We start from the raw sequence: 27,991 nt of genomic DNA, 5'->3' as shown, positions 1-27,991 counted from the left end.
GACAGTCATATGAGCGTAATCATCATGGGTGGCGGCGGTCTACTATCTGGTGCTGTACCACCAGCTGATTGCGGGGTATCCGCAACGGAGCTCCAGTACTTCACGCCATACAACCACCCCAACTCGCGCCCTCGGCATTGTGACCCGAACAAGAAGACAGGACCTTCTGCCTCGCATCGCACCTGAAAAGTTGCCCACTATCCACTCAATTCTGCCATTGAGCCCCCCTTCATAGCAATTCACGACAGCTACTGCTACGTACATGTTCTCTCTTCGCGGCCTGCAACGACTGCGTCTCACCCAAGCTCACCTCAACAAACCCACCATCCACACAGGTCGGTTCCTGCCATCTCACTCACGCTCATACCCATATGGTCCCTGACAATGAACTCTAGCGCAACCCTTTCACAAACTCGCAACCATGGCAGGCACCACGAATCCCAAGAACTACAAGTTCAACCACTCCATGTAAGCCCATCTCTGATCTTGAGCACAAACCTCTCCCCTCCTGACCACCACCACCACCCCCCCAGGATCCGCGTCAAGGACCCCAAGGCGTCGATCAAGTTCTACGAGCTCCTCGGCATGACCGTCATCAAGACGATCCGCCAGCCCGAGGCCAAGTTTGACCTCTACTTCCTGGCCTACGACTCGCCCAAGGCCGTCTCGGCAGGCGCCTCCGTCTTCGACCGCGAAGGGCTCATCGAGCTGACGCACAACTACGGCACCGAGGACGACGCCAGCTACACCGTCAACAACGGCAACACCGAGCCCCACCGCGGCTTCGGCCACCTCTGCATCGCCGTCGACAACATCCAGGTGGCGTGCGACCGCATCGAGAAGGCGGGCTACGAGTTCCAGAAGAAGCTGTCCGAGGGCCGCATGCGCCACATCGCCTTCGCCAAGGACGCCGACGGCTACTGGGTCGAGCTCATCACGTGGAACGACGTCGCCGCGACCGAGGGCGTCGCCGAGACGGACGTGTCGACCTACCGCATGAACCACACCATGCTGCGCGTCAAGGACGCCGACAAGTCGCTCGCCTTTTACCGCGACGTCCTCGGCATGAACCTGCTGCGCAAGAACGAGTCCAGCAGCTTCACCCTCTTCTTCCTCGGCTACAACAAGGACGGCGACGGCACCGCCACGCGCGAGGGCGTGCTCGAGCTGACGTGGAACCACGGCACCGAGAAGGAGGCCGACTTCAAGTACCACAACGGCAACGACCAGCCGCAGGGCTTCGGCCACATTTGCGTCACCGTCGACGATATTGATGCCGCGTGCGAGCGCTTCGAGTCGCTGAACTGCAACTGGAAGAAGAGGCTGACGGACGGCCGTATGAAGAACGTGGCCTTCCTGCTGGACCCCGATAACTACTGGATCGAGGTTGTGCAGAACGAGAAGTTCACCGGAAAGGATAACTTCTAGGTCGTTTGTCAACGAGGGGCGGCGTTTGGTGAAGCGTTGTGATGGTGGCAGGTTGGTTGTTCAACGAAACGAGGGCGAGGAAAATCGGCGGCGTTAGTTGACTTGTGAGAGGCATGCGAGTATTGAAAATACAAATCGAGCTGTGGCAATTCTTCTTAGTGGCATAGTAACGACCATGTCGGTTTATATTAAGAAAAGCTATTATTCATCAATTACCTGGTCAAAGCCAGGCCACCTGTTTTATATACTTGATCCCCCCCCCCCCCCACTCAGGCAACAGTGACCGTGGTGTTAGCACGGAAATCAGCGCTGGAGCTACCGACCAGGATGCGGAACTCGCCAGGCTCAACGACATACTCCATCTTGGGGTTCCAAAGACCCCACTCGCCGACGTCGAGCTCAATCTCAACCTTCTGAGTCTCACCGGCCTTGATGTTGACCTTCTTGAAACCCTTGAGCTTGATGTTGGGCACATCGACAGAGGCAACGAGGTCCTTGATGTAGACCTGAACAACCTCCTTGCCGTCGTGCTTGCCCTTGTTCTCCACGTTGACGGAAACGGTGATCGTCTCGTCGGCAGAGGGAGTCTTGGTCGAAACCTCAAGACCGGAGTAGACGAACTCGCTGTAGGAGAGACCGTAGCCGAACTCATACATGGGAAGAGGGCTGTTGAAGACGTAGTTGCTGCCGAAGACAAGGGTGCCGTTGGGGTAGATGCGACCAGGGTTGGGCCAGCTGCGGGCCGAGTTGAGGTGGTCGTAGTACGCGGGTGCGGTGCCGATGTCGTAGGGGAAGGCAACGGAGAGCTTGCCAGAGGGGTTGACATCGCCGTAGAGAATATCAGCCAGAGCGTGACCACCCTCTTCACCCTGGTAGAACATTTGCACGAGAGCGGCGGCCTCCTCGGAGATCCAAGGCTCGGTGATGGGCTTGCCAGAGCTGTAGACGACAACGGTGTGGGTGCCAGTCTTGATGATCGCCTTGACCAGACGGGGCATCATGCCGACGAGCTTGAGGTCGGAAACATCAATGTGCTCACCAGTCGTGGCGTTGAGACCGGCCCAAAGCTCATCCTGGTCGCGAGACCAGGTGCCGACGACAACGACGGCGACATCGGCGGCCTCGGCAGCGGCGATGGCCTCAGGGAACTTCTCATCCGAGTTGGACCAGCGGTCGCCACCCTGAGTGAAAGTGACGGTGCCCTCGCTGGCATCGCGGAGACCCTCAAAGGGAGTCACACCACGGGTCATGGCCTCGTGAATGACATAGTCACCGTAGTTGACGTAGCCGTGACCCATGGGACCGATAACCGCAACGTGAGCCTTCTTGGAAATGGGCAGCACATTCTCGTGGTTCTCGAGCAGGACAATGGATTCGGCATCAATCTCGCGAGCCAGAGCCTTGTGCTCCTTTGTGTTGATGTAGTCCCAGTGCTCATCCTCGTCAACAGCGGTGTAGGGGTTCTCGAAGAGGCCAGTCAGGAACTTGGCGCGGAGAACACGAGAGACAGCCTGGTCAAGAGTGGCAATGTCGAGCTTGCCCTGCTCGATGAGCTCAGGGATGTGCTCGAAGCTGTACTTGCCACCACCCATCTCGACATCGTTACCGGCGGGCAGGGTCTTGGTCGTGACGCACTCGTGGTCGAAGGGCTCGGCGGCGCAGACTTTAAAGGCGTCGACAAGACGAGCGGTACCGCCGGCATCGGACTAACACCATATTATTAGAGGGGATGTCCCGCATCATGAGATGAGAGATTGGCTTACGATGATGTAGTTCTTGTATCCCCACTCCTCGCGGAGGATCTCTTCCTGAAGGTGGTGGTCCGCGATGGTAGGAACTCCATCGTAGGAGTTGTAGGAGCTCATGACGGACCAGGCATCGGCATCGATAATGGCGCGCTTGAAGGGAGGAAGATATGTGGTGCGAAGCTCCCTCTGACCTCCGTGCACAGGAGCTGTGTTGACACCTTGCTCGGGGGTGGCGAAAGCAGCAAAGTGCTTGACCATGGCACACACTTTCTCTTCCTGAAGACCCTTGACGTAGGCGTAGCCGTACTCGCCAGCCCTGGAATACTGTCAGCCAGACTCTCATGTAAAAGTCATAGGGAGGCCGTACAGGTAGGGATCCTCAGTGTAGCACTCCTCGACACGACCGAAGCGCATCTCACGGGCCAGATCAACAACGGGCGCGAAGATCTGGTTGACACCGAGAGCGCGCGACTCGACACCAATGACGCGTCCCATCTTCTCAATGAGCTCGGGGTTGAAGGCGCAACCGTGGGCGATTGGGGAGTTGAAGATGGTGGCATTGATCGCGAGGAAGCCGTGAATACCCTCGCTCTGGATGAAGGCGGGAATGCCTAGATGGGTCAGTACGCTTGAATCGGCTTTTGCATTGAGGACAGGGAGAACATACCCAGTCTCGTCTCGTTGACGAGGTAGTCTTGGGCGAGCTTGGCTCCACGGCTGACCATGGTGCGGTTCATGAAGAGACCGGTCCAGATAGAGTTGGCGCGCTTGGTGGCGATCCACTCCATGGCGGTCTCGTTGTAGCGACCATCAGTAATGTTGAGGTAGTCGCGAATATCACCCTGGATGAGCTGGGCCGTCTTCTCCTCGACAGTCATGCGCTTGAGGAGGTCGGAGACTCGGTCATCGACATCGGCGTTCGGGTTCTTGTAGACGGGAACACATGAGGAGTTCTGGGCCTGAGCGGCCACCATAAGGAGCGAAGCTCCGGTAGCGAAGGTGAACTTCATGATGGAAGGTACAAAGGTCGCAGAGACACGGAGACGGGGAAGGGCGTGAACGACAATGACGCTTCTCGTTCTCGGACCAAGAAAAAATCAAAAAATCTCGAGGGACCGACGCGGGAAAGGGGGGGTATTAATATGTCATTCTTTTGTGCCTGACTACTACCCAAGACCTTGACTTCCTCGTGGTCTGCGGCCAAGGATAGCATCCAGAAATGACTTCATTCCGGTAAAAAAGGCTGCTGCCGCTGACAACGGTAAACCTACTCCGCATCGATCTTCAACGACCTCGTGAAGGTAGATCTGGGGTGGAAATCACAAGGGCTCAAGGGTGCTGGTCTGGGGATCAAGGAAGAGTATCGGTGCAGAGAGCTGCGGCCTTGGGTCATCGCCATTGGACGGGGTAGCACAGCCCCTGGCAGTTCCTGCGCGAGTCGAGGGGCGCGTTGATCGTATGAGGAGAAGATGGCCGTTGTTGCATGGTTTTGGTGCAGTAGCCCGATGTGGCCTGTGGCCTGTTCCTAGTCTTGAGCGTGTTTTTGATGAGGGGAAGTTGGAGTTGGGATGGGCGTGGGAGGTCGACTGTCGATAGTGGTCGGTGCCCTCTGCGAAGCATATAAAGCAGGAGCCGAGATGGCAGTTGGAGAAGGTCCGGGGTACAGGGGTCCAGGCACCACCTGCCTCGCCTTACTCTCTTTCTCTTTCCCTGTACTGTGCACAACTCAGGAGCTACCCACAACACCAGGAGTACCTACCTACAGTCGAACATGTCGAATAGCCGGTGCTTGGCGGAGCCGGGAGTGGACCCGAGACGGCCATGTTCCCACCAATGGCCAGAGAGCGGCAGAAGGGGGTCCGAGGCTCTGAGAACCGCTGGCCTGCCACTGGGCAATTCGCTCACTCTCTTTCTCCCCTCCCAAAGCCAAGCCAAGGGTCGGCAGATCACCAGTTGCCTGTCCTCCACATCTTCCATCCTCCACTCTTATCCTGTTCATCCCTTCGTGCCCCTGTTAATTCCTTCCATCGCGTCCAGGCATCAGAGCCATCCCATGCCATCTCCTGTATGGCCCTGGTCTCCCACAAATGACCACGAGGACGGTTCAAACCCGATACCCGACGCTTCAAGGTTGTCGGCAGGCCGCAGAAAGAGGGGGCAGGGGGACTCTGGCCTCCTTTCCTTTCTTGCCCTCTCCGCACAATCCCGCCTTTGATGGCGGGGTGGGTTCCTCGAATTCAGATTTGCATATTCGGATCTTGCCCATCCATCACCTGGCGCTGGCCACTGCAACCAGTGGTTTTCTGGTCTCTCCTCGTCACATATGGCACAGCCATCAACTGTCAGAGTCGAAGATGTTGCTGACTGATCCTCACTAACACACGTACAATTGACTGCCATCTCCATTGAGCAGCTAACAGTCGCCGACGGTCGCGATACGCGTGGGAGCTCCGCTTGCAGATCCGAGCAAGCCAAGCGCGCCTCCCCGCCCTCCTCAACTGAACGACGCCCCTCCAACGAGCCGAAGCTTCCCCTCATCTGCCCTCTCCAGACACCTCTCGAGCCCCGTTAAAGCCGCCTGGCTGCACCGGCCCGCCCGCCGTGCCAATGGAACCCGAAGGTTTCTCCAGTGACCCCAAGGCATCTCACCTCACATGATTCGCACAACTTGGTCCGTCTCCGTCGCTCTAAGCTTCGCTGCAAAGCGGGTACGGCGGGATTGCTTGACCCCAATTCGCCAACCGCACCGGGCTATCACCGGAGGCCACAATGTCAGCCTCGACTCAACCCAGTGTCCAAGCCGACGCCAGCGATGCTCATTTTCCATTTTCCTTTCCTCCGCCTTTGGACAAGGCCTACAAGAGACAACTCACACTCGTCTCGTCTGTCTGTCCTCGTCCCTTGAACAAAAAGTTGCTTCACCAGTGCCCGTCCGTCCGCCCTGGAACTGACAGGATTGTGACCTGACCTGAGATCGACCGAGCCAAAACCCCCGTCTGTCATCTCACGAACCATTGTCCGCCTCTCTTTTCAATATTGCCCATCATGCCTCGCTTCAGGGATGGCATGTGGCTGCCAGCCGAGAACATGTGGGTTGAGCACGCCGAGCAGGTTTACTACACCAACGAGAAGCCTGATGGCAAGGGCCTCAACCTGTTGTGTCCGACTAAGACCATTGAGAGCCGCGGCCACACGTTGAACAGGAGCACAATCACCATGGTAAGCATCGTGCCAATCGCATATCTATTTTGCCGTGCGTTTGCTGATTGTGGCGCAGGATGTCAATGCCGAGGCGGATGGAATCATCTCTGTCGAAGCGACTCACTGGGCGGGTGCCCAGATCAAGGGACCTCATTTTGAGCTATTCCCCCAGGGAAGACCGGAGGTCACGGGAGCCATTTCCACGAGCGACAAGGGCACGACGTTAACTTCCGGTTCGCTGGCTGTAACGGTCGACCCGAGCAACTTTGACATCCGCTTCCACAGCGCCGACGGCTCTAAGCGGCTCACGTCCCTGCAGGCCAGTAGCGTGGGCCTGGCATACAGCCCCGCGCCAAGCAACCCCATGCAGACAGGGGATATGCGAGACTTCAAGCACTACATGTTCACGCAGACCTCACTGGCTGTCGGCGAGACCGTCCATGGCCTGGGCGAGAGGTTTGGTGCATACAACAAGGTTGGCCAGTCAATCTCCCTGTGGAACGCCGATGGTGGCACCTCTAGCGACCAGGCCTACAAGAACGTCTCTTTCTGGCTTAGCTCAAAGGGCTATGGTATCTTCATCGACACCCCTGCGAGGGTCGATCTGGAGATCGGAAGCGAGAGGTGCACCCGCGTGCAGACCGCCATTGAGGGACAGAGGCTAAAGTGGTACATCATCTACGGCCCTACCCCCAAGGAGGTCCTCCAGAGGTACTCCACTCTGACAGGTCGCCCCGGCAAGGTGCCCAACTGGAGTTACGGACTCTGGTTGACCACCAGCTTCACCACCAACTATGACCAGGATACTGTCAAGTCCTTCCTAGAAGGCATGAAGGAGCGTGGCTCGCCAGTTGATGTGTTTCACTACGACTGCTTCTGGATGAAGGCCTTCACATGGACTGACTTTGTCTTTGACTCGGAGAGGTTCCCCGACCCCAAGGGACAGATTGCCCAGCTCAAAGAGTCTGGTCTTTGCAAGAAGGTCTGCGTCTGGATCAATCCTTACATTGCGCAATACGGAGCCGCCTTCAGCGAAGCTGCTGAGAGGGGCTACCTTGTCAAGCGCAAGAACGGTGATGTCTGGCAGTGGGACCTGTGGCAGGCCGGTATGGGTCTGGTAGATTTCACAAACCCCGAGGCTGTTACATGGTATGTTGAGAAGCTCAACGGCCTCTTCGACCAGGGCGTCGACTGTATCAAAACGGACTTTGGCGAGCGCATCCCGACGCTGGACGTCGAATGGCATGACAAGACCGTTGACCCACACAAGATGCACAACTACTACGCTTTCATTTACAACAAGATTGTCTACGAGGCTCTCCAGGCAAGATACGGCGAAAATCAGGCCGTCCTGTACGCCCGGACAGCTTGCGCCGGCGCGCAGCGCTTCCCTCTGCAATGGGGCGGCGACTGCGAGTCCACCCCAGAGGCCATGGCGGAGTCCGTCCGCGGCGGTCTCGGACTCGGTCTCAGCGGCTTCTCCTTCTGGAGCTGCGATATTGGCGGCTTCGAAGGTAAGCCGCCAGCGTGGATCTACAAGCGCTGGGTGGCCATGGGTCTCCTCTGCAGCCACAGCCGCCTGCACGGCAGCAGCTCGTACCGTGTGCCCTGGGTCATGGATGACGACGACCAGTCAGAAGAAGGTTGCTCCCGCACGCTGGCCAAGTGGACCACACTCAAGGGTCGTCTCATGCCCTATCTCTTCGCCGAGGCACAGGCTTCCATCGCGCAAGGCCTGCCGCTGTCGCTGCGTGCCATGTGCATCGAGTTCCCCGACGACCCGACCAGCTGGTACCTCGACCGCCAGTTCATGGTGGGTCCCAGCATCCTGGCGGCACCCATTTTTGAGGAGTCGGGCGAAGTCGAATTCTACCTGCCCAAGGGCAAGTGGACATCGTACTTTACGGGAGAGACCCGCGATGGCCCCGGCTGGTTCACCGAGACGCACGGCTTTGGCACTTTGCCTCTGTACGTGCGTGAAAACACGGTGCTTGTGCTCGGCAGCGAGAAGGCCATTGGTGCCGTGTACGACTACACGGAGGACGTCGAGGTGCGACTATACGGTGCGCAGGAGGGTGCCAAGGCGTCGCTCGTGGACAATGACGGCAACGAGGTCGGCATCCTCGAGGTGGGGGCCGATGGCGAGGTCAAGGATACTTCAGCGCTGAAGGGCGAATTCACAGTAAAGAAGGTATGAGGATTTGCGTGGGTGGGACTTTGGCTCGAACGGCAGTGATGTGTTTGGATGGACGTTGCTGCATGATGCATCTTTGTGGTTAGACTTATACCTGGGTAGGACTTTTCTATTCCTCTTTCCAATCATTGATTGAATGAAGATGCATTTTTGAATCATCTCTTGCATTCTCAGACTCTCACCTGGCACACCTAGTTGTATGCATCCAGTGACGGTGCGTTGCATAAACAGCCTGTGATGGGGTTTTCCTGTCTCATGGCGTGGCATGTAGGCATAGAGGGCCGCCGCAGAAAAGTAAAACTCATTCAGCCTGCTCTCGGCGCCCAGCTTCGAGTGCTATCATCCCACTCAGCGATAAATGGCAAAAAATGACTTTGAAAGTTTGCACAACGGACAAAAAGATTATTTGCCACCATCGCGATTCGAACGCGAGCCTCTCTCGAGATCTGGTTATGATACCCCTAAGGGGCACAAGATTGCGCTAGTTGTGCTAGCGCTCAGTATCTTGAATCAGACGCCTTAACCACTCGGCCATAGTGGCTGGTTTGTTGATGTCCGGCTTCTTTGCTGTGAACATATTCAATGCATACCGGGGTCAGATCATTGGATTACCTTGCCAAGTCGTTTACCATACAAGGCACTGGGATTGTGCATCCTCTTCCACACTTCACGAAGTACTCGTCTTCACGCAGTAATATGCCTCATCATTGTTTGTCGTGGCAATTGCAGCACTGTTCTTTGCGCTGTCGCTGTAGGTTTTCGGGCCGCCAGGTGGGCTTCGTAATTACTGGTCGGGGACGGGCGCCGGACTGGTGGACGCTTTGCGTGGTGGTGTGCAGGGTGCGGGACTCGGGGCTCGTCTGTAGCCCTGCCATTTGTTGCTAACGATACTTTGATCGCGCTTGCATTGACGAGCTTCGCGGTCGATGCGATCTGGGAGCTGAGAGGTAGGTGGCCCGGGGTTTCAAACCGACCGTCTTGGAGACTGGTAGCTTGTTCATCCGTGAGCTCGGCTACTAACCGGAGACGTGACGGTAGCCTTCAGCTCCTAGCACGCGGTTACTCCCATCACCGAACGGAATGCCAATTGGTTTTTCCACAAGTCAAGATATTGATATATCTGATGGAGAATATGGCGCCCCTCAATTAAAGTACGAAAGACGCCAGATGCTCCGGCAGCCAATATGGATTAAACTCGCTCGCTATCAGAAAAAGAAGCCGCCAACCCCGAATGCGCCATGCTCTCATGCAACAACGACTTTGCCCGACAACACCAGCGCTCAGCCAACGTATCACTGGCAGGCAGCAACAGCGACGACCAAGGCCGCAAGAAGGAGGCCCTTCGCACCGGTCGAGTGAACTCGAGGCATCGCAGCCGAGCGAGTATCGGCGGTCAGGCCGGAATAATTTTCGTCGCCCAGCTCGTTATCCATACACCTCGATATGTTCCTAAAGTACGACCCTTTGGATTCATCTTTGAACTCGTCCAACCACTCGTCAAGCAGCTCGCACCAGATGACGCAGCTGTTGAGGCCAGACCGGTGGATGTACGACGACGGACAGCACTTGTGCAGGGCGTAGAGTGTTTCGTTTGTGTAGACGGCTGAGACCCACTTGACGCCAGAGGGGACACCCGGGGATTGCACGTCAATGATGGCACTGCTGTTGGCGCATGATGACATTGTGGATAGCTGGGTGGCGTGCTATGTCGCTGGATTCTTCGATCAGGAGATAAATAGCGGTGTGGCTCAGATGTGGACTTGGGGGCTGTTCGGCGATGTGACCTCTAGTGGTTGCGCTTGGGTCGACGGGATAGGTGCAGGTATTCTTCTGGCCTCGACTGGTGGTCGTTCGAGTCGATTCACTTTATTGAGGTAGGGAAAATCGACCATCTGACATATATAGACATGTTCACACACTCATGGCATGCCACAAGCTCTCGACTTGCTGTGTTTCGCAAACTCGCTACGTCATCGAGGCTATAAGGCTGCATTCACATGGTCGCGATGCTGTATTTGGAAGTCAAAAGCCAGGGGTGTGCCAAGTTTACCGCCCAGATGACGAGCCTTCACCGCTCGAAACGGAAATCGTTAAAATCCTTCGAACAAATCCTCCATGGGGCCAGTCCGAAGTAAGAAGCTTTCGTGGTCGATCAGGGGCACAGACGAGCCTTTTCCACGACGATCAATCCGGGGAATTAAGCTCACAACAACGTTGGGATTTGGGTGCGCTGGCTAGCCTTCATGCTCACGACGTCATGGCACGACTCTGTGCCTCTTCCATAATCACTGCGCCGCTTGAAAAGGGCGCGAAGAGTACGTGCCACACAGCCAGGATGATGTTACGTACATTGAATTTCGTCTCGAACACCAGTCGTTTTGTTGGAGGATGAGTCCAATCTGAGAGATTATGGATTGTCCGATCTATGTCTGACGTGGTCGTGGGTCGAAAGAGCTATGAGAAATACCAGACTTCTGTCAACCCTAGGTCTCATCGACAAATGCAGGTGTGCAGGTCTGACCTCATAAGTCACAACCAGACCGATTCAAAAGAATGCTGACCAGGGCGCCAATGACGATACCTCGGCAAGGCGATACGCGTATTCCTGGCTAGTGGACACGAACCGCAATGTGCTTCTAGATATAACTCTCAAGCTGAAATCCTGAACATAACCTTGAAGACTCACAAATTGCAAAAGCTGTAAGAGAAGTCATTGCGGAACCAGCGGGAACGACAAGTGAGCAAGGCCTTGGCCGACAGCAGATAATGCTGCCGGGATCATGAACACAATCATTCTCCTCATTATTACTCCAACATGCAGGCGGTCTGAATAGGATGGACGCAAGGTCCAAACCACTGCAGGCGGGGTGCTGCAGTGCTGTGTGGTCCTCGCAAGCTTACCCCTGAAGCAGGATTTGGAGAAGCTGAACCCACCCACTGTGCGGCCAGGTACCCAGCCGCCAGCGCAGTACGACCCTACGCACCACCAACACCATGCGCTCGACGAAACTGGCGATGGAGGTCTCCTTCCGGCTGTGCAGTCGAAATGCAAAGACGGAGATGAAGAAGGCGGTCTTGGCTGCACTGCTTGCCCTGAAGGTGAGGAGAAATTGTACCCTCGGATGGGATCTTGGGTGCATGCGAATGATGAGTCTCGTCACCCAGACTGGGCCATCATGACCCTTGACTGTGGATGCATGTTTGGGTGTGGGCTGAGGGCGGGATTGCAGGAGCGATCTCGCCAAGGTAAAGTAACTCACACCCACTTCAGATGAGACGAGGAGCGGCCGGCCGCCTGCGAGGATATCTATTGGACTCGAATGTTTCGCCAACTCTGCGTATCTCAGATCGGCAGGCTCATGCTACGCGAGCCGATTGCAGTCTTGGTGTTCCTCTGGTGCTGTGCATTCTTCGTCCCAGCTGGCCGGACGTCAGGGTCGGCTATCTGAACTTGGCGATCCCTCCATACACTTGGGATAGGAGCAAGGCAATGGAGGGCAAGAATCAATTGGCCGACTCGAGATTTCGCCCCAAGCTTCGAGCTGCGGCGGGTTGGCCGCCACACGGCAGTGCCTCTCGCAAGTCCATTTTGCGCATGTTGTTCCAGCAGCCTGATCCTGATTTAGGGATGCGTAACGTTCAACAGAGCTGCCTGAAAGACAGACACGAGGTCTTGAAGCAAATGTCCATGTGTCTGGGAACCAAATGTCAAACCGATAGTAACACATATTCAAGTCTGTCAGGCACGACTCATCTGTTTCACTAACACACGTCCCCGGAATACGGACATTCATCCGTGTTGACCACCCCTCTGCCCTGGCACTGCATCCCTCCCTTCTCCTGATCGTTGCGCAGCAGAAATGGAGGCTGTTGACGAGACGCTGGATACAGCTATATCCTAGCAGTTGCTGTCTATGGCGAAGCCAGCACTCCGCCAAACGCCATGGTGAGAAAAGCGCTCTCCAGGGCAGCCAGTGGATTTGGCAACCGGGAAGCCTTCCAGACTGTTCCCTTGCATGATTCAACCTAAGTAATCTGGGCGACTGTTGTTGGCACGATTCACGCTGCGACGGCTACCGGCTTGCACCGATGGAACCAACGGCAAACTGTTAAGCCCAATTTGTGCTGTGCATTCAGCCTCTGAATGCGAAGCATCGAGCAGGATCGGTTCGGATTGTCGCTGTTGCGACCGAGGCCACGCCCATACTAGGTGTCGTATCACCTGACATCCGCACGCCTGGAGATGTAGAACGATGACTGATTTCAGCAGAGCTAGAGTGTGATAAGGTGGCTGCTAGGCTTTGAGAAAGCCTCATCAATTAGACGTGCATAGTACAGACATGATTCATTCTCATTATATCAGGTCCGCCCACTAGATCGACGTGTCAGCGTTCATCAATTCATCTGGGGCAATGCAAGTCTTCTTACTGTATCTGGAGTGTTCGTTATCTCCTCGAATGACTGGAGAATCTCGAAGCCCATGGCAACAACATGTTCGTAGGCAGCATCCTGGACCTAGAAACGTGTTAGACAGTACCGAAAGAGTACGAAAAAGGAGACGACTCACCCAACTGAGCACCGTCTTAGCCGACTTGTGCGCCTTGTTTTGTCGTGTGCCCATCAGCACCAGCCCTTGTAACACCAGAACGTCCTGGGATGTCGGTGGCACGACGGGCGCCAGCACCCCACCGATGCCTTCTCCACGGCGTGGCATCAATGGCGGGACATAAGTTGCCAGCGGGCTCCCAGGGCTGCAAATGATGATCGTACCAAGCAAAGTATCATCTGCCTTCTTGGCTCGGACTATACCACAAGCCTTTGTCTCTTGAAGGGCACACCTATACAGCTCTAGCACCTCAGCAGTTGCGTGCTGGCTGACATGAGAAAGAACCCGTTCGGCATCACCGTTATCGAGACCATGAATCAGATCGAAGCTGATGCTCGCTCGTTGGATGCCTTGCAAGAGACCTTCAGGAACAATCCAAGTGCTCAAATCGTTGATGACAAGATTCGTGAGGCGTTTTGGAAATTGAATGTCCCAACCGTTGTTTGCGAACCAGGAAGCGGCGATGCCCTCCCCAATGGGGATGCCGAGAAATATGCCTGGGAAGCAAGTACCTAGCTGGACCTTCTTGATGCTTCGCTTCTTGGTAAGGTGTCGAATGGCCCTTCGGTGCAGAGATCGTCCCACAGAATGGTTTCGCTTGGAAGGGTCCACGAATATGGCGCCGAGGATGCCTGTCCTATCAATGGCATACGTGGCAGCGAAACCGTACAAGGCGTTTGTACTGCTGTTCCGGACAACGAAGTGCGTCTCGTCGATCTTCGGATTGAAGAGCTCAAACGATGCTGCAGTCGCTGTTTCCAGGCAACCGAGATCGGCCGAGTTCGCTCGTGCGGTGGCTTTGATGAGCTCATGAAGGCCATCGGCGTCTCGCTCTCGGTCGTACTCCTCCACAATCCAATTTTGACGAGACTTCAGAACCTTCTTACTCTTCCTCAGTGTCCCTGGCAAGCTACCTTTTGGTACAAAGTCTCCGCACAGGGCTCGCACCAAGGCGTTCAGGGCGTTCTCGGTGAAATCGAAAGTGCAAATGTAGGTGCCAATGGTCTTATCCAGAGCAAAGTCGTACGGGGAGCTGACAGCAACGACCATGACAGACTTCTTCTGTCCTCTTGATCGCAGCATTGAGCACATCATCTCGACATGCTTGGTGAACCCGCTTTGGTAGAGGTTTCGATTTGCATCTGCTGTCACAATGATGATTGTTGATGCTCTATGAATTAGATTCTCATGGACTAACATCGAGTCAGTATGTGGTTTACGACTCTTGGAGAAAGGTAAATACCTGGTCGCACCCCATTCGCTGTGTAGCTTGTATGGAGGAGTTTGCCGTGCCTGGCTCGAGCCAGCGACCGGCCGAAGTCTCTGAAGACTCCTTCGCCGCTCATGATCGAACCTCTGTCTCGATGTGCCCATTTCTCGTGGATATGTGGTGCTCCGCTTTGGTCTCCCTTCGACTGCAACAGGCTTTTCGTAAGCGAGGATGCAGGCGACGGTTTGACGAGGGGCGTCAGAAGCAAAAGTTCTTCATCGGGATCCATGGACCTCGAGAGTGGAATGAGTTGATCCTTGTCTCTTATGACAGTAATCGAGTCGTCGTAAGCCTTTGTGGAAAGGGCCAAATGTGAAGGCCGGAGCTTTGATAACAGCGATACGCCTGGCGGGTTGAGTGCTGTCTGCCACGAGGTGCATGTTGACTTGAGCTTGACTACCCGATTCAGCGATGTCATGACCCTTCCTCTGGTGATGATGCCGTTCTCGAGGCCTAACTTCAGGCCTCGAATGGCCTCGAGCTGAACATCGTATGCGCGGCATAGCAGAACGAGATCGCACCCAGCCTCGACAGCCATCACCACTCCATTCTGAACGCCTATGTCGTGGCTCAGGGCCTGCATCTCGAGGCACTCTGATATGGCAACGCCGTCAAATCCCAGCTCGTTCCGAAGCAGGTCATCAACAACTTGGTCTGACAGACAAGCGTGAGCAATGTTCATGGAGGGATTAGAAATGCCGCATCCGCCGACGAACATGGCATCGAGTTTCCCCGTTGCAATGGCGTTCCGGAAAGGAACGATAGCGCTCAGGCTAAGCTCCTCAAGTGTCTGCGTGATCATAGGGATATCGAGGCTGGAACCCAGAAAGTCCAAGTTGCCGTATGACGGGAAATGCTTGCCGCAGCAGGCTAGCCCAGCATCTCTGATGCCGTTCATTGCCGCAATTCCATACTGCGAGACCTCTTGTGGGTCGTCGCCCGTGGCGCGGACGCCAAGAGGCTGATATCTGGCATTAGAGAGGACGTCGAGGACGGGGCCAAGCATCATGTTCACGCCACAGGCTCCGACGGCAGATGCCGTAGCCTTGTTAACCTCATAAGCCAACTCGGCCCGGCCCGTGGCGGCGATGCCCATGGCACTGGGGAACTGGCAGACGTAGTCTTCATCAAAGAGACTATTGACGCCACCATTTTCCTGGTCTACAGCGATCAGCAGTGGCTGTGGGTGGTTCGCTTTGTGGGCGATAGTCTGGAGCTCCTGTACCAGCTTGGCTGTCTGGTGGGCAGCTAGTCATTTTTAGCAAGCAGATTCCAGTGTAAGCAGACAAAAGATCCGAAAGACGTTGGACTGACACTTGAGGTTCTTAGCCGTCAGAAGGATGGATCCCAGATGATGCTCCTCGATCAAGGTGCGGATCTGTGGTGTGACTTCCGTGCCATCCCAGCCCATAATGAGCATCTGCCCAATGGCCCTTCATGTAACAGAGTCAGTTATGCGCAACGTCACAAGCACTCCATGTCGAGCTTCACCAGACCAGAGGAGCCGCTGACATACCAATCGAGGTCCTCCCATATCGGATCGAGCTTGATGTCGACCTTACTTGCTTTGGACGCCATGGCTGCTATCGGCTTCTGAGATAGCCCCGTGCGGTGCGTGTGCCCATTGGCCTTGGAAGTATCCAGAGGCCACAGGTCGCGGCGATGAGCCTTGTCAGCGCTGCGGCGTTTGGTTCGCTCTTGTTCACTTGTCGCTGACTCCCGCTTGTCGCTTGAGATGGATCGGACCATGAGCGGCTGTGGTCGAGGCGCCATAGCCCCGAGCAAGCCACGGTGTAGCTCGGTGAATCGGCTGAGCCTCGGCTGGGTCAGTGATGGGGAGGACACACCAAGGACCTCTCTGATGGAAGGAGTGGGGCAAAAAGGTCTGTGCAGTCTGCACAAGAGGGGACCTGGAACGTGCGCTGTACTCGACGTGCCGGCAGGGCAGGGTAATCTGTCAGTGGGCGCGGGGAGCCTGGGGAGTAAACTTTAGTGGTCATGGACGCTGGAAGCTGGAGACAGGGGCGAGCCTTCGATAACAGGACCAATGTCCCACGGCGCCTCGGTCAGTTGTGTGACGTTACATGGCCGTGAGGTTTCTCACAACGACCATACCAACACGTCCTGTCCCACACAACCCACCTACCTGCTACCCTAGGCGGGCGACCACAGAAGCTTAATCAAGGAAGCCTTCTGAAGATACCAGTGGCTTTTATGTTGGACGTCACGTACCCCCCCACGTTTGCTTGAGGCTTGCTCCAGCCAGTCCACCCGCCACATCGGATCGTCACTCTGTCGAGACAGCCCTGCAACGCTTCCCGCGAACCGATAGTGTCAAGGGTCCATTCTTGACCCCATCCAGCCATCCGGTAGCCTTCATTCTGTTGCTCCATGGTGTTCGACAAGGGCTGGGTTCCACTCACACTGTACCCTCCAGTACCTGCGGGCCCTTTGGAGATATCGCCGTCAGTGACCTTGGCGGCCGACCGACGGAACATACGGGCCAACGCTGCCGTCTGCCATGCCACCAAGCGGAAGCTACTGTGGCCACGAGTGTTGCCATGAGCCCGCCCAAGCTGTCACTCCATGGACCACAGATGACGGCATGCAACCCCACGCCCCTCCCGGTATCCGGCCTCGGGCACGTTGGAGACCACGTTCCCTAACCAGTGCCAGCCCATATCAGTAGTCGTCAGCCCTTGTGCCGTTGTCATTTTAATGCATGTATGGAGTCAACACCAGAAAGCAAGTGGGCAAAACGGCCTTGACAACACAACCGAAGACGAAGCACATAACCAACGAGGCATCAGCATATCCGACACTATGCCTATCGCTCTCTCGCCGACGCGCTCCCAAAGCGGCATCACCAGGTTCACCAACTGCCGCCTGGTCAGGGGCGATGAATTGGTGACAGAAGACCTCTGGGTGAGCTCTCAGACAGGCAAAGTCATTTCTAGTCAAGCTGCTTTCTTCGATGAGCTCACCGTACCGGACAAATCTATCGACCTGGGCGGACGCATCCTCTCGCCCGGCTTGATCGACGTGCAGCTCAACGGTGGCTTCGGCTTCAACTTTTCTACGCTTCTTGAAGACGCCGCCCAATATGGCAAAAAGGTTCTGGAGGTGAACAAGAGGCTGGTGGCGACGGGAGTGACGTCCTACGCACCTACCCTTACGTCGCAGAACCCTGAACTGTATCAGACGGTAAGAGTGGTTCAATACTCTAGAAGAAGAACAATGTCTAAGTGGTATAGGTTCTCCCATATCTGGGGCCCTCCAACTCCCGGCACCACGAGAATGGCGCAGAGTCTCTTGGCGCGCACTGTGAAGGACCGTTTCTCAACTCCTCCAAGAATGGCATTCATAACAAGGATGTGCTGCAGGTAGCAGAGACATTTGAAGACATCGAGGCCTGCTACGGGTCATTCAACCTGACCCCGTCGGGCGACGCGCCTCTGTCCATAAAGAAGATGACCATTGCCCCTGAACAAGGCCAGATGATGAAGTTCATCCCTGAACTGACAAAACGGGGCATCATCTGCTCTATCGGACACACAGAAGCCACATACGAGGAGGCCTCTTCGGCGGTAGCGGCGGGCGCCACAATGATCACACACCTCTTCAACGCGATGCGTCCGCTGCACCACCGAAACCCGGGCGTCTTTGGCGTGCTTGGAGCCTCGCAGAGTCTCGAGAGGCCATACTTTGGTATCATTGCCGATGGTATCCATCTCCACCCGACCACGGTCAACATTGCGTTCAATACGCACCCAGATGGCTTCATTCTCGTCACGGATGCCATGCACATGATGGGCCTGCCTGATGGCGCCTATCAGTGGACGAATGGCGACGCGGAGAGCCGAATCATCAAGGTTGGGCCTACGCTGCTTCTGGAGGGGACGGACACGATTGCTGGAAGGCAAGTAGCACAAATTCTGTTGAGGCCAAATGGTTAACATGATGGAACAGTTCAATCACCCTCATCGAGTGCGTCAATAACTTCCTCAAGTGGTCTGGCACCACTATTCCCAAGGCGTTGAAGTCGGTGACTTCGACCCCGGCGGCGATGCTGGAGGTGCAGGATACCAAAGGATCACTCAAGTCCGGGGCTGACGCCGACCTTGTCGTCTTCTCGGAAGAGACGCAGGATGGGGCGACGCAGCTCGTCATTGACGAGGTTTGGAAGTTCGGTACGCTGGTGTATCGTCGCGAAGGCTTGGGAGACCCGGTTTCTCCACTGTAGATGAGCGGACGGCCGCTTGGAAGATTTATTCCTACACAGGAGTTACAATGCAGGAGATAAAGCAACACGATTTGATGGGAAGATTGTTCTGGAAGATCGCGGGATGATAAGAAGCCTCGCACAAGAGGAATACTACTGGGCATAGAGTTAGCTAGCTTAGACAGGTTGGAGATAACCATGTGATGAAACAGTGTGGCTTGTACTGTCTCATATCCCACCTTTCAGGCTAATACAGGTGTAACCTAGCGTTCAGAAGAGTGGCGGAGAAGATCCCACTGCCATCGGGGTAACGGATGTTCGTGATGCTGTTGCTGTGGAATGTCAGGCTTCCACACATGACATTGTGAGTCTGTAAATCCAGTTGCTGCTGTACAGGATGTGGCGGTTGATTGGGGTAAATTGGTCAACGTCACAATGCTGAGGGCGACCCTTCGGCTCTTAGCCAGTGGTGTGATACCCCTGTACATCCCCGCAAAGACAGCCCATTAGCGCCTTTTCAACCCCCCAGGGAGGCTCCAGTTGGACCCATTCTCGAAGCTACAGTGCGAACTGTTTCGCTCTCTATCCAATCACAAGACCAGCCCTTATTGATAGGAATCGTCCGAGGACGGCAGGGCAAGGACTTTCCGGGGTTGAACCAGGCAGGTGGGCTGCCCTCCGCTGCTGGCCGCTGCGCTCTGTCGCTCTTTCTCCCAAGGCAGATTGTGTCCGAGAACCTAACAACAAGACCCTCGTTCCGGACTCAAGTGCCCTATCCAACGTCTACGGCAGCCGGAAACGAACACCACAAGCTTGCTGGCACGACCCTTAATAAGACAGTATATTCACTCCTGGCGTCATCTCTGAGACGACCTATCCAGCGCCTCTATCGGCCATCTCCCCCGCACCTGGCGTGCGCACCGCATCGCCGCTCGTGTCGCAAGTCGACCGAGCCATGCAATGGAGACGTTCAACCCAATGCCCCCGCCGCTCGCCGTTGCGACCCCAGACGACAGTATGAGCCTCGGGCCAGACGTCGTGGACGGGCTTGACCCCTCCATCTTCGACGACTCGCTCATGTGCGTACTCTCTGCCTGGGGAACACCCCTCCTTCCCCCCCCTGAACACTGCTGATGACCCATGTTCCAGGGACAGCGTCCATGGCGCATTTCCTTCACTACCATTCACGCCCACCTACGACTTTCAAGATTTCTCTGCCGGCTTCGACGACCCCTTTTCTTATTCTGCCCGGCCTTACGAGGCTCAACCGCCGATTGAGGACCCGAACCAGGACTCCCCGACGCAAGAGCTGGACAACAAGCTACTCGGCTTCTCGGCTGCCGCGTCGAAGGCCACACTTGTTGATGAGACGGGGCAGGACGTCGATATATCATCCATGACGGCTGAGCTGCGTGGCATGTTCTTCGTCGCCGAGGACGTGTTCGGCGGGGACACGGCTGGGAGACCCCTTGAGCTGACCTGCTACCGACGAAACCTGTGGCAGTGTCTCGGGGAGATCACGCTCCCACGACACATCACCCATGTCATTGACGAGCACGGAAACCACAGGCCCGTATTCGAATTGTCGGCTTCCATCGGTGCCGTGGAGTCCATTGAGAGCAAAGTGACCGAGATCATATCGATACCCTGGAAGAGCACCAACCCTATGCCGGGCGAGGAGATGAAGGCAACGAGTGCGCCGCCAAATTGCCCCCTTGATCTCAGCACAGGACAGGAAGTCGACGCGAATCGCGTTACCCTGAACATGTCCTGGAAGAGACTTCAGTTCAAGCACGCGACGGCCAACAACGGAAGACGGAAGGGCTTGCAGCAACATTACGTTGTGCAGATTAACCTCCTCGCAAGACCACAGTCGGGCGATTGGATCAAGGTTGCGGAGATTGCATCCAGCCCCGTCATCGTCAGGGGGAGGAGCCCGAGAAATTTTGACAGCAAAAAGGATATACCCCTGACAGGAGAGAAGAAGTCTGGCGCGCGGAGCAATTCAGATGCTTCCATGCAGCATAGAGACAGCAACGGGGGGCAGCCGCCACCACTGCAGAGATTGTCGTCATCTGGGTCCAGTGTTCAGGTATGGTAATATGCATGATATCCTGCCCTCGTCATCTGACCTTTGATAGTACACCGGCGACTGGGCGACACCACAGCCATTGAAAGAACAAAACATACAGCACTCGGCCAAGAGGCTAGCCATGTCTCCAGGCATCTCACGGCCACCAATACCATCCTGGTCCAACGAACCGAGCAGGTCTATGGGGAACACCTTGCTAGCTAGTAGCAATGCACGGCAGGGAGTGTCCGGCCCAATCAATCTTTCTCTATCCGAAGATGAAAGGAGTCCGAACAGGTCAAGCGCGGAGCTGCAGAGCCCGCGGTTTTCAAAGACAGCCGCTGCCACGAGACCGACAGCCAGCCAGAGCCCCAAGGATGACGAGGATATGCTTTATGAATACTTCCCCCTCAGTGTGGACGACTGGTATGTTCTACACACTGTGATTGCAGATCTTCGAGCTGACGTCTCTGGATAGGATGCCTCCGGTTGAAGCCGTGTATCGGCCCCACATTGTACACCACACCATTGTGCCTGCTGAGCTTAAGGCTCAGCAGATGCGAAGCAAGATGAAGAGATACTTCACGGCTGAGTCTTGAAGAACAGGGCACATCTTTGTATCGAAGGGTGTCACGATGTATTCTTTGTGGAGAATCCGAGGTTGAGAGATCCGGCGCGCCGTGCTCGCATTACCTATGTACTATACAAGTTACTCCTAGCCACAGCCATGCGCCACGGTTGATGAGAGGAGCGGGGCAGGAAAGAGGACTGAGGCTGAGACGGATGCAGATAGTTGAATACCCATGACCATTGATTTCAAACGCCTGCTGTTGAACTTTCGCGTAGACCAGTTGCCAGTTCACTGGACTGTGATCTAAGCCAAACAAGGCTGGACTTTTGCTCCACGCGCCGCCGGGGGAGGGGAGGCGTCGACCTCCCTGGTCTCATATTCACACAGCCAGGTGGGATGGGATACACATGCCACTGTTTTACAACTCGACATGGCAAATAAGGCAAATATAAAGTCGTGTATTAATAAGATGTCTTTCAACGCCTTGACTGATTTGCTTCGTTTTTCAAATACATCATACATTGGATATCATTCTGGTCTCTATCAAACTCCGCAAAACGAGTGGGAAGCAATCGTTCCAATCCCAAACAACCAAGTGTCCGTTTTCCATCTTGTTCGTATCCTTCGCTCCCAGGCGGCAACCTCACGCTACGGCAACCTCATGCTCCCGACGGCGACCTCACGCTCCGGCGACACCCCTCACGCTCCGACGGCATTCATCCGCAGACCGGGGCATCTGCTGCTCCGGAGTTCGGCGTCAGGCGCCTCGTCAGAGCCGGCTCCGGGATCCTCGACGCCATGCGATCCGGGACGAGGTCGAGATCAGGCGACACGGCGCGGACGTTGGGGGCGAGCGCGGGGCTGTTGGCCCTTAGCAGGGCCGGCGTGACGGGCTGCGGGCGCAGCACGGTGGGGCTCTGAACAGCGTCGACGATGACGGCCGAGTCCGTGCCGCTGCTGGCGGGCGAGGTGGGCGAGGCCGGGTGGACGCGCAGCTCGGCGGGCAGGACCTGCTCGTAGCCGCGCTCGCGGGCGACCTTTTCGATCGACTTGAAGTAGCGGACCGTCTTGACGGCGAGCTCGAGCGTCGCGTCCTCGTCGCAGACGACCATGGCGTGCGGGTGCATCTGCAGCGCCGACAGGGTCCACATGTGGTTGACGCCGGCCTCGATGCAGCGCTGCAGGGCGGGGGCCTTGCGGGCGCCGAGCGCGACGGCAACGACCTCGGCGGCGTCGAGGACGGTGCGCACACCGACGGTCAGGGCGCAACGGGGCACGGCGGCGAGGTCGTCGCCGAAGAAGCGCGCGTTGTCGAGGACCGTGTCGTAGGCTAGGGTCTTGACGCGTGTGCGCGAGGCCAGCGAGGAGCCTGGCTCGTTGAAGGCGATGTGGCCGTCGGCGCCGATGCCAGCGAGGAAAAGGTCTATGCCGCCAACGGCGCTGATGGCGGCTTCGTAGGCGGCACATTCAGCCTCGAGGGAGGGGGCGTTGCCGTTGAGGATGTGGACGTTGGAGGGGAGAATATCGATGTGCGAGAAGAGATTGCGCCACATGAAAGTGTGGTAGCTCTGAGAGTGGTCGCGAGGGATGCCGACATATTCATCCTGAGCAGGTTAGTTGATGTTCTTGGGCATCATCTGGATTTTGTGTGCGATATATGAGACGAGCAGGACACATGACGTGAAGGATAGCACTCACCATGTTAAATGTGACAACATGTTCGAAGGAGACCTAGATGACCATGAGCCGTGCATATCACGAATGTCGTCCAGGAAAACACACCTCGCCAGCCTTGTACTTCTCGACAAGGAGCTTGTACACACCCATGGGGGTACTCCCTGTAGGGAGACCCATGACGAAGGGCCTCTCGGTACAGGGACCAAACTCCCTGATGCGGTTGACGATGTAGTTGGCGACGTAGGTGGCTGCCGATTCGGCATCGTCCCTGATGATGAGCCTCATGACGGAGATTATGAAAGGGGTCTAGCGTGGGGGTAAAGATGTTGGAAGGGGAAAGGAAGCAAGAGGTCTGTTGATGAGGATCAGAGGCTTGGAAGATGTGTTGTTTAGGAGGGACAGCACAAAAAGCAAAGCTCAACCGTGAGAGGCTTCGCCTTATTAGGGAGGAGTGACACGCTGCCCGGGAGGCGAATCGGAGCAGACGGCCTCTGGGATGGCTGCGTGGAAGCATGGATACTGCGTAATCGATCGTGTCGTGACACCGTCATGGCTACAGTCTCGGGAGCCCGTCGTCCACGAGACGAGCATGGAGGTTGCCGCTGTGGGGGTATGGAACGTCACGGCGGTATTCATGAGGAAGGGTCACGGCATAGGTGGTGGACTGTACAATGACGCTGGCCTGCCCGAGTTCCACCAGGCCGGAACGCTTCGTACCTAGGCGGGGGCAGCCAGTCCGGGGATGGTGTGATCCCATGTTGCTAGGCCGTTGGCTGACGTTCAACGGCTCGGCGGAGACGGGTAACTAGCATTTAGTGAACGCACTCGCATGCTGAAAGGTAGATGCCTCGACGACGACTGGCACGGAGCGCCTCAGCTGGTGGTGTGGACTGCGGGTTGATGATCAGGCGAGCCACGGCAACCATCAAGCTTCATGATCGCGAAGATGCCGAAGTTTTGATACTGTTGTTTCCCACTGGCCAATCAGTCTTTTTGATAAACCGATGCATGCGTAGCGTCGATTGCGTAAGGTAGGTCAAGGTTCTCCAAGCCGTATGCTGATGCAGGCTGGCTGCACAATGTCAGGATTGCAGTCGAAGCATGTGTGGTATCAGTACAAACAATGAAGTGGGCCTGGACCCTTGGTTTGATGCCTGCGTCGACGAACGCCTCAGATGCAAATGCAACAAGCGCCTGGACGAACAAGGATGGGCGTTTGTAGCCTCTGGTCGTGGCAATGTGGGTTGGGTGGATGAGTGGATGAGTGGATGAGGCACGAAGTCGAGAGAGGGAACATTGCACCCGTCGATCTTTGGAGGCTTGGAGTCAGATCTGGGTGGGGCCCGGCGATTATCCGACCGCACCAGGCTTATCGGTCAACGCCAACGTTTACCATGTACAGGCAGGAGCCCACTGAAGGGCACAAGCAACGTTACAACTCATAAGGACCAGCCCAACGACGTCTGTTTCCACCTCGCAACACCATCCTCAGCTCCTTCAGTTTCCACCAAGCCTCGCCAGAAGCCGACGATCCCACCAAACCTGTGCCCTTTCTTCCGGCTCCGGTATGCGCGCCACCCAGAACGCTCGACGTCCAGGTCGTGGGCCGCCCGAGAATACACAGTGATGCGAGAGAACGACAGACCATCCCTGCTATTGCGCTCTCAGCATCCTGCCTCATTGCAAGCACCATACGGCACCGCATCGCACCCCCTGAAGAATGCGAGAGGACCCAAGTGGATCACCAGTCTACCTACCATCTTACCATCTGTCGCCCCATCGCCTGTGCGACGTTGTGAACGGACGGATTGATGGAACGGACGCAGGGGAGCTTCGACTCGACTCGACTCAACTCAACTCGAGGGACCCGTTTCCTCCCTTTCCTAGTGTTCCACTCTCACCTTCGTGTCTTGCCCTGTCTTGCCGTCGTCTTGCTACTCGTTACTCGCTTTGGCTCCAGTCCACCGGCCCATTGGTCCATCCATCTGTCGGCGTTGTGCCGCCCTACCTTTTTCGTCGTCTCTCCATCGAGCCTGAGCCTCCCTTCGCCCTACTGAGAGGCTACCTCAACAACTGCGAGTGACAGCGACCACGCGGTTCAACTCTCTCGGCCCCCTCCACCGTCGGCAGGTTTCATACACCGCCCAGCTGTTGACCGAAGGGTAGAGGATACCCGACCCAAACGTCGCGATACCATCTGGCGCCAGCGGCCCTGTCGATCCTCAGCCCGTGTCCCACTTACCCGTCCGTCGGCTTGCGACGCGCGAGGCGCCATTGTCACCCAGTTGGTGCCATCCCAGGTCGAATGCCATATTCGCTTCGTCACAAAGGTCACACCAAAACACAGGGGACATGGCTTGAGCTCTATTTGGCCTATTTACCCTGCATTCTCTCGTCACTTACATGTCCCCCCTGACCCTATATCGAACCTCTTCCTCACCATAGCACGGTTGCCCCATGTCATGCAGCCGCTCGTTTCTGCAATGACAACCATCCACCGATCCCTCCTTGCCGCCATTGTCAAGCAGCTCTTGCGCGGCAAGTCCTTGATACAGTCCCTCCTCACCTTCTGGACCACATCATCACACCGCCCCTCCAGCGCCAAGAAGTCCTCAACTTCCTCCTCATCCTCGTCCCAATCAATCTACGAGGGCGGCAAGGTTTCGGCGCCTTATGCCCCTGGCCTCCGACGGTCCACACAAGACTTCCTCAGGGAGGTGGAGGATCTGATCCTTGGGCCTCTGCTGGACAATGGCCTACTCGAGCTCTCTCACGCCCTGAAGACACAGTTCCGCGCTAGATTACAGACCGACCCGGCATGCATGCTGCCTTCGTTCAACCACAAGCTTCCTACCGGCTTGGAGAGGGGGAGATACCTCGCCCTCGATGTTGGCGGCTCTACGTTGCGAGTTGCTCTGGTCGAGCTGCGTGGCCATGACTACGAGATCAAGGGCAAGGAGTCTGAGATTGTCGGCATGAAATCGTTCCGCATCGATAAGACGATCAAGGATCTTGAAGGTCTGGCCTTTTTCGACTGGATGGCTGATAGGATTGTCGAAACACTTGAAAACGAGGAAGAGGGCCGCAGAGCCGAGCAAGACGGCGCGTTACCCATGGCCTTGTCCTGGAGCTTCCCTATTGAGTAAGTTGGTGTTCGCCTCTTGAGAGCTCCTGGGCTGGTCACTAACAAGTTGTAGACAAACGTCCCTCCGCAGTGGTCGCATCCATGGTATGGGCAAGGGTTTCCGCGCCGCCGATGGCCTCCAGGGACAGGATCTCGGTACCGTGATTGAAGCTGCCTGTCGTCGCTCTGGTCTCGTGGCAGAGCTGCTCGTCATTTTGAACGACGGGAATGCTACATTGCTTTCTCGAGCCTACACTCACCCGGCTACGAGATTCGGGCTCATTCTCGGCACCGGCGTTAACATTGCTGCCCACCTTCCTGTGCCCCTCATCGGCGCTGCGAAATTCGGCGAGCGGCCGCAAGAGTGGTTTGAGGAGGCGCAGAGTGTCATTGTCAATACGGAGCTGGGCATGTTTGGACATGACATCCTATCAATCACACGCTGGGATGCCGACCTCAAAGCAGGACATCCCCGTCCCGACTTTCAACCGCTGGAGCACATGCTCAGCGGCATGTACCTGGGCGAAGTTGCTCGATTTGTGCTTATTGAGGCCATCACGACAACTGGTATATTCGGCGGCGTGGTTCCGGAGAACCTTTCCGAGCCCTACTCCTTGAGTACCGAGACAATGTCCATGGCTGAGAGGTGAGCTGATTGGCTCTATTGGAATGAATGTACAAAACTGACAACCACAGTGACAACGCTACGCTCGAGACAGCTATTGCGGCCTTTGCAGCGCGCCATCCTTCACCACACGCACCAACCGCAACAGATCTCGCCTTCTTCCGCGACATCTCCGCCCTCATTTCCCGCCGTTCTGCTGCCATTCTTGCTGCAGCAGTCCACGGCATTTGGGATCTCCGCCTCGACGGCGTCCGCGAGACGCTGCCCACGTTGTCGCCCTCGGAAGCTGCCACGGCGGAGACAGAGCTCGCCCTGAAGCACACGATGGTGGCCTTCAACGGGAGTGTGCTCGAGAGCTACCCGGGATACCGCGACATGTGCCAGTCTTTTGTCAACGAGCTCCTGGAAGCCAGTGGTAAGTCGGGCCTGAGCATCGACCTCGTCCCGGCAAAGGAGAGCTCGATCATTGGGGCGGGCGTGGCCTTGGCGGCGGTGGTGTAAACATGCAATTCGTGCCGTGTCACGGACAGGACACGCAGACACGAGCAGAGGAGCAAGCGCAGCGCAGCGTGGAGTTTATAGATTTTTGAACAGATCAGTTAAATGAAACCTTATGAGATCCGCACCGCGACTGTCACGTTGTATGCAAAAGAACAGGTTTACAAACAATCGTCTTTTGGGTATCAATCTAAGTCGTTTCATGTACTACTCGTGTCCGCTTTTCGTGATCCTGGCATGCCGCCCTCAGGAATCATCTTCAATCTCGTCGTCGCTGCCTCGCCTTTCCTTTTTGACGGCTTGCGACCGCCGCCTCGGCGCCTCGTCGTCGTCACTCACGTCGTCTATCTCCTCAGCGGCGGCAGCCTCTGCTGCGAGCCTCTTCTTCTGGCGCAGGATCTTCCGCAGGATGAGATCGTCGTCGTAAAAGTCCCCGAGTTTGAGTTGCTGCAGAGCCACGTCAGCGGGCTGTCGGGAAAGCCTCCAGATGAGAGCAGGACAGGCCATGCTCGCGACTGTGCCAAGAAAATACACGGCGTAGCCAGCAGGTATACAGGAGGCATCAGATGGCGAGCACAACGGGTTACATCGGCCGGAAAACGAAGGGAGGACGCCACGAAGCGCGATGAAAGAAAAAGAGCACGTACCACATTGCAGCCCGTCGTGGGACACGTCCTCTCCTGGTTCCGCATCTCGGCAAACCACGCCTGGATGCTCTCCTTCTGGAACGTGTGGCTGCACTTGTTGTTGCTGAAC

General features: G+C 56.2%; 11 protein-coding genes and 1 non-coding gene across 12 annotated transcripts in view; 5 read left to right on the top strand and 7 right to left on the bottom strand.

The window, feature by feature from the left end:
• Positions 1-421: 421 nt before the first annotated feature.
• Positions 422-1,666, top strand: VDAG_05581 (lactoylglutathione lyase; the record flags this gene model as incomplete). Its single annotated transcript, XM_009652476.1, has 2 exons — positions 422-468; positions 534-1,666. 2 exons carry the CDS (start codon positions 422-424, stop codon positions 1,426-1,428), a joined length of 942 nt encoding a protein of 313 aa, XP_009650771.1. The 3' UTR covers positions 1,429-1,666.
• Positions 1,667-1,697: 31 nt separating this feature from the next.
• VDAG_05580 (beta-glucosidase) lies at positions 1,698-4,186 on the bottom strand (the record flags this gene model as incomplete). Its single annotated transcript, XM_009652475.1, has 4 exons — positions 1,698-3,134; positions 3,192-3,492; positions 3,544-3,787; positions 3,844-4,186. The coding sequence occupies 4 exons, from the start codon at positions 4,184-4,186 to the stop codon at positions 1,698-1,700; spliced, it is 2,325 nt and encodes a 774-aa protein (XP_009650770.1).
• A 2,035-nt stretch (positions 4,187-6,221) lies between these two features.
• On the top strand, positions 6,222-8,574 carry VDAG_05579 (alpha-xylosidase; the record flags this gene model as incomplete). Its single annotated transcript, XM_009652474.1, has 2 exons — positions 6,222-6,395; positions 6,454-8,574. The coding sequence occupies 2 exons, from the start codon at positions 6,222-6,224 to the stop codon at positions 8,572-8,574; spliced, it is 2,295 nt and encodes a 764-aa protein (XP_009650769.1).
• Positions 8,575-8,978: 404 nt separating this feature from the next.
• VDAG_20163 lies at positions 8,979-9,112 on the bottom strand. Its single transcript has one exon. It is a non-coding gene; the product is annotated as a tRNA-Leu (tRNA).
• Positions 9,113-9,863: 751 nt separating this feature from the next.
• VDAG_05578 (uncharacterized protein) lies at positions 9,864-10,253 on the bottom strand (the record flags this gene model as incomplete). The annotated part of the gene is made up of 1 exon (XM_009652473.1): positions 9,864-10,253. One exon carries the CDS (start codon positions 10,251-10,253, stop codon positions 9,864-9,866), a length of 390 nt encoding a protein of 129 aa, XP_009650768.1.
• Positions 10,254-12,925: 2,672 nt separating this feature from the next.
• On the bottom strand, positions 12,926-16,226 carry VDAG_05577 (beta-hexosaminidase; the record flags this gene model as incomplete). The annotated part of the gene is made up of 6 exons (XM_009652472.1): positions 15,964-16,226; positions 15,762-15,880; positions 14,431-15,695; positions 13,139-14,362; positions 13,000-13,086; positions 12,926-12,943 (listed from the first exon to the last, which is right to left on the bottom strand). The coding sequence occupies exons 1-6, from the start codon at positions 16,023-16,025 to the stop codon at positions 12,926-12,928; spliced, it is 2,775 nt and encodes a 924-aa protein (XP_009650767.1). The 5' UTR covers positions 16,026-16,226.
• Positions 16,227-16,627: 401 nt separating this feature from the next.
• Positions 16,628-16,945, bottom strand: VDAG_05576 (uncharacterized protein; the record flags this gene model as incomplete). Its single annotated transcript, XM_009652471.1, has 1 exon — positions 16,628-16,945. The coding sequence occupies one exon, from the start codon at positions 16,943-16,945 to the stop codon at positions 16,628-16,630; it is 318 nt and encodes a 105-aa protein (XP_009650766.1).
• A 230-nt stretch (positions 16,946-17,175) lies between these two features.
• On the top strand, positions 17,176-18,881 carry VDAG_05575 (N-acetylglucosamine-6-phosphate deacetylase). Its single transcript, XM_009652470.1, has 3 exons — positions 17,176-17,651; positions 17,702-18,366; positions 18,417-18,881. The coding sequence occupies exons 1-3, from the start codon at positions 17,271-17,273 to the stop codon at positions 18,688-18,690; spliced, it is 1,320 nt and encodes a 439-aa protein (XP_009650765.1). The 5' UTR covers positions 17,176-17,270; the 3' UTR covers positions 18,691-18,881.
• A 748-nt stretch (positions 18,882-19,629) lies between these two features.
• VDAG_05574 (PHOG protein) lies at positions 19,630-21,561 on the top strand (the record flags this gene model as incomplete). The annotated part of the gene is made up of 4 exons (XM_009652469.1): positions 19,630-19,748; positions 19,819-20,761; positions 20,811-21,166; positions 21,219-21,561. The coding sequence occupies 4 exons, from the start codon at positions 19,630-19,632 to the stop codon at positions 21,337-21,339; spliced, it is 1,539 nt and encodes a 512-aa protein (XP_009650764.1). The 3' UTR covers positions 21,340-21,561.
• A 466-nt stretch (positions 21,562-22,027) lies between these two features.
• VDAG_05573 (glucosamine-6-phosphate isomerase) lies at positions 22,028-23,273 on the bottom strand (the record flags this gene model as incomplete). Its single annotated transcript, XM_009652468.1, has 3 exons — positions 22,028-22,915; positions 23,010-23,042; positions 23,094-23,273. The coding sequence occupies 3 exons, from the start codon at positions 23,271-23,273 to the stop codon at positions 22,028-22,030; spliced, it is 1,101 nt and encodes a 366-aa protein (XP_009650763.1).
• Positions 23,274-25,031: 1,758 nt separating this feature from the next.
• Positions 25,032-27,238, top strand: VDAG_05572 (hexokinase-1; the record flags this gene model as incomplete). Its single annotated transcript, XM_009652467.1, has 3 exons — positions 25,032-26,130; positions 26,204-26,758; positions 26,809-27,238. Exons 1-3 carry the CDS (start codon positions 25,472-25,474, stop codon positions 27,236-27,238), a joined length of 1,644 nt encoding a protein of 547 aa, XP_009650762.1. The 5' UTR covers positions 25,032-25,471.
• Positions 27,239-27,481: 243 nt separating this feature from the next.
• The window catches only part of VDAG_05571 (uncharacterized protein), a gene marked incomplete at both ends in the record, with an annotated part of 1,451 nt that continues 941 nt past the window's right edge, over positions 27,482-27,991 (bottom strand). The window contains one exon of the mRNA XM_009652466.1: positions 27,482-27,750. Within this exon, the coding sequence (XP_009650761.1) occupies positions 27,482-27,750 (269 nt within the window). The remainder of the gene's footprint in view (positions 27,751-27,991) is intronic.

This window comes from Verticillium dahliae, genomic scaffold, assembly GCF_000150675.1.
Source record: "Verticillium dahliae VdLs.17 supercont1.10 genomic scaffold, whole genome shotgun sequence".
Classification (NCBI taxonomy): domain Eukaryota; kingdom Fungi; phylum Ascomycota; class Sordariomycetes; order Glomerellales; family Plectosphaerellaceae; genus Verticillium; species Verticillium dahliae.
The sequence above is the reverse complement of the archived record's forward strand: the minus strand, read 5'-3'. Positions and strand labels throughout refer to the sequence as shown.

What these genes read in the sequence shown, in the direction of transcription:
- VDAG_05575 (XM_009652470.1), top strand. Translation starts at nt 17,271, where the DNA reads ATGCCTATCGCTCTCTCGCCGACGCGCTCCCAAAGCGGCATCACCAGG. An exon ending in ACCCTGAACTGTATCAGACG is followed by an intron (nt 17,652 to 17,701) that starts GTAAGAGTGGTT and finishes TAAGTGGTATAG; the next exon opens with GTTCTCCCATATCTGGGGCC. An exon ending in ACGGACACGATTGCTGGAAG is followed by an intron (nt 18,367 to 18,416) that starts GCAAGTAGCACA and finishes ATGATGGAACAG; the next exon opens with TTCAATCACCCTCATCGAGT.